Genomic DNA, 11,552 nt, shown 5'->3' with positions numbered 1-11,552 from the left:
ACTTTGTGGATTGTTGAGAGACACGTGACTAAAACTACTCAACAAGTAATCAGTGTTGGAGTTATGTCTCATTGAAATGGTAGTTCAAGCCATGAACACAGGAAAGTTGGCACAGAAATGAGGAGGAGGAACTGGGGGGTGAGGTGTGTTATTAGATTTGAGGTGTACCCAGAAGCAAAATGAGAACATAAAGGTAGTTACGTATTAACAGGAAGATAATAGTCAAGATGTCAATAAAGGTCAATGAAAAGATGCTCCCAAGTTGGTTTGTCCAATTTAGGAACCCATCAAAGATCTTAGTGAGAAACATCTATATAATTATTACTGTTTTTAAAAATCATTTTTGTTCATATAACTTTTATCTCTTCAGGAATTCGGTGAAGGGCTCTTTTAGCCCACTCCTCCCTTATCTGAAGGACAGGCCAAAGATCCCACTTGGAAATGAGAGAAGACTAACAGGCAACATTGGCTTCACCCATGATATCTCCAAGAGATACAGAAACCGGATTCATGAAGATGTTGACAAGACTCCAAATTCTTATGTTAACTTTGTTCTCAAAGGGATTTTTACCCTCTTTTGGGGATCACAACTTTATGAGGAGGGAAATTAAAATAGAAGGTGACCTTGTCTTGGGTGGTTTATTTCCTATTAATGAAAAAGGCACTGGAACTGAAGAGTGTGGGCGAATCAATGAAGACCGCGGTATCCAACGCCTGGAAGCCATGTTGTTTGCTATTGATGAAATCAACAAAGACGATTACTTGCTACCAGGAGTGAAGCTGGGTGTTCACATTTTGGATACGTGTTCAAGGGATACCTACGCACTAGAGCAATCGTTGGAGTTTGTCAGGGCATCTTTGACTAAAGTTGATGAAGCTGAATATATGTGTCCTGATGGATCATATGCTATTCAAGAAAACATGCCGCTGCTCATTGCAGGGGTCATTGGTGGCTCATACAGCAGTGTTTCCATACAGGTAAGACCGACAAATGCTACTGCAAACGGATGTGTCTCTTCTTTTATGTGGCAGGAGAACAGCATTAGATGGTGCTAATAATTTCATCAATGGATGGTATTAACAATTTAACTTTTAGTTTCTATGGGTATTTAATGATATGTTTTAATATAGAACATTCGACCACTGGGATATTGAAGTATATTAGATAGTTACAACAACTAAATAAAGTGCCCCCAATTTTAGTGGCTTAACACAACTATTTATTAATATACAGTCTGAAGATCAGCTCAAGTGGATGAGTAGAGACTCAGCTATGAACGACTCTTCCCAAGTTGTCTCCTTTCTTCTTCCTGTAAACAGTGATCTAGTCTCAGAATGACTTTAGGGTGATGCCCAAGATGTAGCAGGATGCAAGTACCACTTCTTAAGTTCCTTCCAAACTTCTCTGCTGTATCATATCTGTTGCTATCCCATCAGCAGACACAACTCACAGGGCTCAAAGTCAAGGAATAAGAATGCCCTGCCCACAGTACAAATGATGCAGAGTTATAATATGGTCCTTATAAGCTGAATTATATTTGGACCTATTCATGTTATCAATCACAAGAAGGTATGGTATCTCTGTACTCTATTTTTCACACAATTTTTTGTTCTTGTGTCCAGAAATTGCAAATACAAAGAATTTCTCAGGGAAAGTATATTCAGAGAAGCCAAATAATGACCAGAAATTAGGGAGACAGAATTTAGCGCACAACATAAATTAGATAAAAAGCTGATAACTGCTCTCATCATAACTTCATTAGAAAAAGAACACACGCCTCAGATGCCTGCGGTACTCACTCACAAAGCCACAGAATCTTAGAGCTGAAAGGGCCGAGAAGTCATCCAGCTCAATTTCCTCATTTTCCCAATTCCCCAAAAGACTGGCTGCACAAAAACTCCCATCTGTAGGTGGAATGAGAGCTAGACCTTCAATTGATCTTTTGTGCTTTTTCAGCTACCCCATATGAGTTCTATATGCTACTTGAAATTCAATATTTTTTTTTCTGGTGAGAACACTAATGTCACAGTAATCAAAGGCCATGATTCTAAGAGGAGCCATACTCTACCTCTTACTAAATTACTATAATAAAAGCCCAAGTATAGAGGAAGAGATATGATATGTTCTTTATATGTCACAGTTTTGCTTAAAAAGACTCTATTTGAATCGGCCTAGCCTTATTTTTATATTCCAGATTTCTGGCACTTAAAATTCCGTGTATAATTCTGTGCTGTTCTAAATGAGCTATTTCAAATTTCTTCCCTTCTTCAGAGCACATAGTCATATTATGAGTAATTTGGATAATTGGTTTTTCATAAACATCTTTTAACTTTATTAGAAGGGTAGAAAATATCGCACATCTCAGAGCAGATCATGTAAATTTTGCCATTACTTTTATACTTGAGTCCAAAAGAGGTGAAAATTTCTGTTTGGAGAGGATAAATTTTAAGGTCTACATCTAACACACTTCAATAACAATTTCACCAGCCAAGTGTCAAACGTTTTCTAAGTACATTCAATAAAGAATTACATATAGGCTGTTTGGGACATTTGTTTTCCCTGCCGTAAATTTTAACTCTGCATGTGTCCATAATCATTTCTTATAACTATTTAACAAGCTACCTTACAAATGTTTATCCTATTTGACCTTGTTCTTTTGATATTGTGTACTCTTCAGAAGAAGTCAGGCTAGTTTAAGGGGAAGAAAAGATATATGTACATTTTGAAAAAAAAAATCCCGTTCATGCTATTAAGAGAAGCCATGCCTTCCTTATCAAAATTCCCGATTTGTTACTGTGTTCACTGGCTGTGAGCTCAGGATCACTGTGGAATATTGCGAAAGTGTTCACGGTGTACACAAGGTAAGAAATGAAGATGGCTGACATGACAGAAATTGTACGGAAACAGGTAATCAGCCACATATAAAACAATGTGAATGAACACAGCATCTTCACAGGCTAGTCGGAAAGGCATGACAAGTGTCCATGTGTAAGGAGACAAAGATCTCACTAAAGAACAAGGGATGAGCTAGAGAGGAAAGGACGGGACACGGGGTTCTGTTCTTTGTGGGAATTTAAAGCACTTCTGGACATTGCTAAGAAAACATCTCTGGAGATATAATTTCCCTGAGTATCTTTCATGTGTATCAACCTCTGTTTCCATGAATACTGTGGTCACACATCCTAGTGACTTTGGTGACAGCAGGAAGCTGGTAGTACTGCCTTAAATCTTTAAATACGTAGACTTCCTGAAGAGGCAAAAAAGCTTGAACTGAAAGAGGATGACACTAAGTAAAAATAAATGGCCACAAATCCATCACATGGTTTTCAATGCCTACCATCTAACTTTAGCACCCAGGCACAGACCAGAGCCCAGAGTTTCGTGTTGAAAAACAAGCGATTGAGAACGATCTTAGAGAGGGACATTCCTCATTTCCCTTCTGTGAGTCTCTCAGCTGTTTAGACTTTGTAATGGGCCGGTCTTGGTGACTTCTGCATTGGTGTGAAAGAGGGATCTGACAGAGACACCATGTAAGAGAAAAGATGCATTTTATCTCACGGTCTCAGAGGGTGTGTCTTGGCAGGGAATTCATGGCAATTTTATAGCTCTGGGAACATGTGATACAGGCTTCCCATTATGGTAGAACAGGAAGCAGAGTAAGTTAAACCAGACCATAGGGCAGGCCTATCCCTAGGGGTGCCTTCTGCCAGCTAAGCCCCACCCCCTGAAGGTCCACAACTTCAATAACACTACCAACTGAGGTATAAGCTCTTAAAACTCAACCCAGTGGTGGATAGTTCCAATTTAAACCTTAACTAGTCCTCCATTTAACCTGGATGGCTTTGTGGTCCAAATTGCTACAAAGGGTGTTTCCTCTCCAGCTTCATCTTCTCATTAAAGGAGATTGTCCCGAAGGCAGTAAAGGAGGTACCTCCTGCAATGTTAGTGACTGTTGGGCAGTGTTAGTGAAAAGTATTTGGAATGCAGGATTCTTAATGACTTGCTGGGTTAAGCTCCATCACCATCACCGATTATTATTCTCCCAGTATGCTCATTAAGGACACAGAGTGGTCCCTTTATAAACCAGCCACATTGATTTCTTAATTCAGTCATCAATGAATGCCAGCATCCAAATACTTCTACATGAGTAAATGTACTTGGGGGATCTATCCACATTCTCCAGTGAGCAGGTTTCTTTTCAAAGCATTGTGAAGACTGTCCTGGTGCCCTCCATTTGCCTCCAAGACTCTCACTTCAGGGAATAGAGTGTTTCAAGAAAAGATTTAAATCTATTGCCTTCAGCTAGGCAATTGCCTTTATGGTACCTACTTAGAAGCAGAGTTTATGTGTGTGACTTTTCGAATAAGCTACAATTAGCTTCTGAGATGCCCAGTCAAAATGTTCTTCCCTGAGATGTTTCTAAACAGTTAGAAGACGCTCTGTTTCCCCAGCTAATCTTGACCACGTGGAGCGTCTTCTACTCAACACACGGCAGGTGCATGATGACCTGGTTACTGCTCTGCCCCTTAGTGCTAAAGTAACTTCAAAAAATTGAGATTTGGGTTTAAAAGCCTCTAAAAGTTGAGCTCTTAGAAAGTGTAAAAGTTTGACAATACAATATGAAGAGGTCAAAAATAATGATGAGCAGAAAAAGAATGGAGTGGAACAAGAGAAAGATTTTAGTTCTATTTAAACAGATAAGCCGTTTTACCCTCCCCTTGGTGAAATGCTTTCTTATATACTAGTGGGTAGTATCTACAGACTCCCAGAAACAAAACGCCGTTCTCATTTTATACCTAAATGCTAATGTTGCTTGGCTATCTGCTTGTCTTACCAAAGCCTACTCCCTCATCCTCAGCTCAAATTCTGTCCTCATTAAGAAATCGTTACTAGGCTCCTTCTAATTCCTTCGGTTCTCGTTCATTAAGTGATTTGTTCATTTACATTTCTATTAAGGAATCGCATGTCTTTCTCTGTATGTTGCCAGCACCTGAAATAAGCTCTCGGCAAGGCAGGGAGTAAATGTTTCCCACAAATTCCAAGAATTAACATATGATAAACTGTTACATTTCCAAAACATGGAAAATCCCAAAATGAGTATTGGATTGGGGTCACAACCATTACCATCTACGCTAGACCATAGTAAGAACTGAGCTTTTTCCTGAAGTGGAAAACTGAGTGTCATATACAAGACAGATGAGGAGCGGGATGAGTACCCTCCCCTCCCCTCCCCTGTCAAAGATGCCTTCATTTGAGAGCCTCCTGCAGGCTAACACACCATTGGTTCTCAGACAGACAAGTCTAAGACTACACCCGCCTGGATGACTGGGACCATGGCAGAGAAGTTGAGGACCCAATCCTGACTTTCATTTGGCTCTGTGTGGTCTCTCCACAGAAAGCTTATATACAGAGCTCAGCCTGGTGGTACAAACCTGTAATTTTGGAGGCAGGGGAAGGAGAATTGAAAGTTCAAGTGCAGACTGAATTAAAGAATGACAATCAAGGTTAGGCTGAGCAAATCAGGAAGGGTCTATCGGAAAACTGAAAATAAGTAAACAGGGTGCAGATATAGTTCCAGGGTAGAGGTGTTGCCTAGCATGCTTCAGGCCCAAGGTACAATCAAGATATAGCTTCAGAAGACCTCTTAAATGCCAGATACTCTGATACTGTTTATTTGACACACGGGGAAAGAGCAAGATTCTGTTCATGCGGGAGACAAAGGACAGCAGTAAAATTTGCTTATTAACTTATTAGCTGAAATACTAAAACAGAGCTGCATTTAGTGAGCTTAATGTTGCAACTGTGTTTACGGCAGGAAAAGAACTAAGTGTTCAGTGTGTCTCTCTAGAAAATATTCAACATAGTGATTGAAACTCTGAGTGCAAGCTGCCTAAGAAATTTTAACCTCTCATATCTAAGCTAGAGACATCAGGACTTGGCTAGCAGGTCTCATTTTTCAACCTATTCATTTTTGTTGTGTTTTGTTTCTTTCACCAACGCTAGCCCAGTCGAGAGGAATAGTTTTAAGAGGACCCTAGATGCCAAAAGATGGCACCAAGCGGAAATTCCTATAAGTTCATGGTACTCCACCCCTTGTGTCCAAAGCATGTACTCATCATTTCTTCTCACAAGAAAGCTCCAGAAACATTCTACTCGAAAGTTGTCTCGGTCACTGCGTTTCCTTCTCAGCATTCCCATTCTAGAGAAACCTAGCAACGCTGATAGTTTTAAGACCATCTACTGCTCTTGCTAGGCTTCACAAAATAAAGGGCAGTGGTATTCAAGGGCTTTATCACAGGGAGGGAGGCACCAGCAATAATAATTAACGGTGCTTTTGCTAATATTGCTTTATTGTAGAAATTTCTCTCCAGGGGTAATTACCTAAGATACACTATATTTCCTTTTTCTTTGAGGTTAATTTGTTCCTTAATTAATTCCCCTTCTGTTCTATATATATTAGGAAACTAGTGAGAGACAAGAGGCTGCCACCAAGACCACTATGCATAGGGTGTAAATTCATAGGAAAAGAATACCCTTTGGCTGTGAATCATCTTTATACCATAGATCTCAGTCCATGATAGACATCATGGGATAAAAAGCAAAGAGCACAGACATCCCTAAAATGTTAACAAATGCTTTGTGACTACAGATTACTAAGTAAAATGGTTGAAATAAGACTCCTGACATGTTTAGCTAAACCTAAGAAATTACTGTTTTAATGATACAAAGTTTTCTTTCCGAATTACCAGTATCTATGCCCCCTTTCAATGAATCAATATATACAAGTTTCGGCATGCTAATACAGACAGAGTCAACCCTTAGCAGTTTATCATGATGAAAGTCCACTGATTTACTGTAGTTGAAGTGCTTTTTTCCAATCCTTTGGAAAAGGCGGGTGAGGACTAACAGTGTTTTTCCAATTAGTGAACTGGGGGATTTAAGCACAATGTCCCCCAAACACCTGCAGTTAAACTCTGAGCAAACCCTGATACTCCAGGCTGTGTATCAGTGGGACTTCAAACACGAAAATTATAATGTCGCTATTTTTGACAACACCACCTGGCATATTATGGAAATCCCTCTGTTACTGATGACAAAGTTGTAATTCTTGCCAGCTCTTTGACTTCATATCCAAGGTTGGGAAATGTAGCACGGGAGAAAATACAATAGCAGCAAGACTTTCAAACATGATGTTCTAAATATAGATCAGGGTTTTTCCGCCAAGTGGTCAGAAGGGTAAAACATTTTGAGATATTTACCACCAATTACTACCGAGGAACAGGCCAGGTGTGCATCCCAGGGTGACATTTGGGTATGTCACCTAGTACCCAGTGATTTTCTCCGTGGAATACAAACTGGGCGACTAAACGCTCTCAAGGTAGAAAACATGCAATAGAACATATGATATACAGTTTGTGGAATTTGTCTATAAAAGGCAAGGTTTGATTAGCATTTAATAGACAGATGAATTAATCACACCTTACCTTTGTTCACAAAGTAGATTTTCAATATATCATTTGTATCAAATTTGAAACAATGTAACAATTAAGGTCAGCAGTTGCTTCAACCTCCAGAGTGGGCTATTTATTTAACACTGGTCAACCATCTGCTCTGTAGTACAGAAAGTCTTGTTTTATCTATCTCTTCTGAGCCGCTCTCAGGAAGTTATTTTAACTTGTAAAACTTTTCAGCCTTCCCACAGTTTCCAACAACTATCGTAGCTTATGACCTGCTTCCTTCCAGGATGGTGACCAACCAATGACGCAAACCAAAGAATAGGTTTCTGAATGATCACTACCAACCAATTGAAATAAGCTTTATGGGAGCTAATTTCTTTCTCCAAAACCTCAATCTTAATACATCCATTAAGCTGTTCAGAGTTCCATGGAATTACATGCTTTTAGGCCATTGAGAATTCAGTCTACGTCAGAACAAGTGTTCTTGACCTAGTGACTTTCATGTTGGAATCTATCCACTGTCATATTTTTAAAACTTATGTCAATCCTATGCATAACTTTTTAGTTTTTAGGTCCGAAATAATATAGATCAAAATATCCACAATTGACTGTAAAACCTTTGGCTGTCCAATTACTATGCCCAGGTCTTTATCATCACCTGATTCTTTGAGGCACAGGCTCTCTGGGGACCAACCTGATAAAACAAAGCTACAGGCACCTTCCCCACTGTTTGAGTTCTCTCAAATAGTTCTACCCAAAGGCCTGGCCCCTCCTATCACTTTCTGGAAAACCCTTACTTATGCTTCAAGTGGACCCTTAAACATTATGACCTGCCCTATCTCATCTGAGTTGCTCTTTGGTCTGGGCCTTACCTTTGCATTTTTAGAATGTGATCCTTTTATTATCTTTACCTACAAGTGAGGCAGTGAGAACGTAGGTGTAATTTTTGTTTGTTTTAAGAAAAATCTACATTTAGGAAAATGCCTTGAATAGACATCATCGTTGCCACCTATAAAGGTTTTTTTTTAACTTTAGGCGAGTCAGTAAATAAATATTTCCCATATATTGTTATTTAATCCATATGTAACTTCATAAATCTAGGATTACTTTTATTCCCTTTTTACAAGTGATGAAACTGATGCCTAAAGAATGAAACGATGTTGCCTAAATTCACAGAGCTACTGAGAGATGCAGCTGGGATTAAAATGCTGCTCTGGTCCTGGGTACTGAACCACACGACACGGTTCACTTCTTTTGTGCCTAGTAGCTTTGCTCAAACAACACAATTAAAAAAGAAATCCCAAATGACATAGTTCTGTTCCCTCTAAATGATACCATGTGTATCCCTTTTTCTTGAGTTAGTGCAGGACCTCAAAAATGACCAGTAACCACATACACAATCATCAGGTTATCATCCTCACTTCCCCAGAGTTTTCACTTCTGGTTAGCAACCAGAATCTCTAAGAATGTCTTCTTATTAATGATTATCTTTGTCATTATCATTGCTATACAAGTAACTCCGGGGGCTTGAGAAAAACATAGCTCAAGTTAGCTTGCGACTCTGTTAAATTTTCAAGAGACATTCCCCAAAATCAATACCTAAGGCACAGAATGATGTTTCTGACATGTCTTTTGGTGTTCGGCACCCTGGGAGTGCATTTGTAAGCCTAACTGCTCAACATAATTGTTGGATAAGATACCACAGACCCTCTTGCTGCTGTATGGAACCCAAACCAGCTCAGTTTCATGGATTCTCCTGAAAATTAACTCATGGGGAAAAGGGGGGGGCTCAAGGAAACAGATTCAATGCTTCTTTGGGTAAAATGATTATTTTTATTATGTAACAATCTGCTAAGTCTTAGTGGGAAATATTCCTGAGATAGTTCTGTGACAATACGGGAAGAAGACAGACCCTTTAGTGGGGAGTGGCATTGTCTCAGCAAAAACACCGACCTTTTTTTGATGTCTGTCTTCTGAAACAATAGGATCCAAGGAACCTTTCTTGCTCTAAATATCTTTTCAGTCTGATCAATAAGCCATGAGAATGGGAGAAGAGAGGAGCTTCACGACTCATCAATCCCTTGCTTTTAAATGAGGAAAGCAAAAGCATACGATGATCCAGATTTCAGAGCACAGATGCTAAGTGTTAGGGACCATCTTTAAGGTCTTTTTCTTGAACCACCATTGGGACTATGCCAACATGAAAAATGGCAAGAAACATCTTTGACTCATATATTTTCAAAGCCCTTGTAATACAAACATGGGTGGCTTTTACATGTTACACTGAGCAAACAAGAATTCATTATACTTATCAGATTATATAATTTTCTAAATTAAAATCAACCCTAGTCTTTTTATAATTTTTTATGAAAAAAAAATGTTTCCAGATGTGCTACAGATAATGTGGCCAGAAGAAAAAAAATGACGAATCCATTTTTGCAATAGCAGTATGATTGGCAGCCTTTATGGGCAGCTAACTCATGTGATGTGAACAGCTTGAATTCCTCAGGCAGTTTCTCAACTACCAACCACCTCCGGTCTCAGTTTAAAATACAAGCCAATCTGATCTTCTGTACAGCTAATAGTTGAATTTGATGTGTCTGGAAAGGAGGGGCACTGGGGTTTCTTGACCTCCCAACTTCTAGAACGTTTTACCTGGCCACTGGGCTATGAACAAGCAGATGGTTCAAAGTGGTGCCCTCAGTGGTTCTCTCCCAGGCTTATCTATAAGCATTTAATTAAAAGAACTAAATAAAACGTTCAGCTCTGCATGTGTTACAGAACAATTCAAGGTGTGGGCTTATTCTTAGAAAACAGCCCCAAAGAGATATGGACTATAAGAGCACAGAACAAAAAGGCAAACCTACTGAGGTTATGATTGTTAGTACTCCAGATTCCTGAGAGCACAGCAATTCTTTCTTTTTCGAATGTATATAGTTCAGCCCTGGAAAGAGCATCTTTCTTGGAAGTGCTTGGTGCCTCTTTCCATCTGGAATTTTGGTAGCTCAGCATCAGTCCACATAAAAGCCAGTTGCTGCTTGCCTTTAATATATCAACACAGACTCAGAAGCCAGTGCTATGAACGTTCTGAAGATAATTCCCATGGAAGAAAATCACATTAGCAAGTACTTATTTATCCAAGACTCTGAAAGTGCATGGTCTTTGTTTTTTCTTAAAACCCAAAATGGCATTTTGTCGAGCAGAAGGCCTAAAGCTCATGTGTGGCGTATCAGGGAGAATCTGAGCAAAAGGAATGACCACAAGACTTGACATGGTGTCACAGATGACTCAGAATATTTCCAAGTGACATTCTCTTTTTACATAGCATGAAAGGAATGGCAGGCACCCCGGAGTATTTCCCAGAGTTCATGTTCTTTTGTTCTTCATGATCAGAGCATCACCAAAATAAAGGCTGCCACGTAGAATAAAAAAAAATAAAAAAAAAGAGCCGCTGACATTGACAATGGTCAAGAGATACGATTTCCAAATAACCAAAAGCTTGTATTTATATTTAATCAAAAATAAATGTCAATATATCTGTAATTTATTAGTCTACAATGAAAACGTACTTCACTTCCTAGTTCTGGATAAATTCAAGGCCTCCCCAAATGTATGTTCCCAACTAACTTTGGGTCTACAACTAATATGAGTCAACTGGATGGGCCAGAGAACAAGAGCACTTGTCACCACCAGACCTAACAATCTACATGGTAAAAGGGGAGAACAAGCTTCTGCCAGTTGTCCGCTGACCTCCATGCTCACACTGTGGCTGTGCACGCACACCCACGTGCATGTATGAGTGCCCACACATACACTATAAATAAGTGTAAAACAGCAATATGCGCTGCACATGGAAAGCTTTCTGATGTGAACCTGTGTTTGGCTAGTAGTATCATTTCACAATTAGAATTGGTTCTGGGAAAAACAACATTTCATATATTCCCAAAGTAAGAATAATAAATGGACAATTGATGAGATTGCTTAGAAATCTGTACACAATGCATTTGTAACCAGAGAAACCTTACCTTGCCTGAAGACCTTAGGATCAACTCATCTGTTGACACTTGTCTAAGACATATGTTTATTTGAGGGCA

General features: G+C 39.3%; 1 protein-coding gene across 1 annotated transcript in view; it reads left to right on the top strand.

The window, feature by feature from the left end:
- Positions 1-510: 510 nt before the first annotated feature.
- Positions 511-11,552, top strand: part of Grm3 (glutamate metabotropic receptor 3) — a 97,715-nt gene continuing 86,673 nt past the window's right edge. Inside the window, exon 1 of the mRNA XM_050139875.1 lies at positions 511-978. Coding sequence (XP_049995832.1) covers positions 511-978 — 468 coding nt within the window. The remainder of the gene's footprint in view (positions 979-11,552) is intronic.

The sequence above is a fragment of the Alexandromys fortis genome, unplaced genomic scaffold, assembly GCF_014885135.2.
Source record: "Alexandromys fortis isolate MF-2015 unplaced genomic scaffold, M_Fortis_MF-2015_v1.1 scaffold_38, whole genome shotgun sequence".
Lineage (NCBI taxonomy): Eukaryota > Metazoa > Chordata > Mammalia > Rodentia > Cricetidae > Alexandromys > Alexandromys fortis.
The sequence above is the reverse complement of the archived record's forward strand: the minus strand, read 5'-3'. Positions and strand labels throughout refer to the sequence as shown.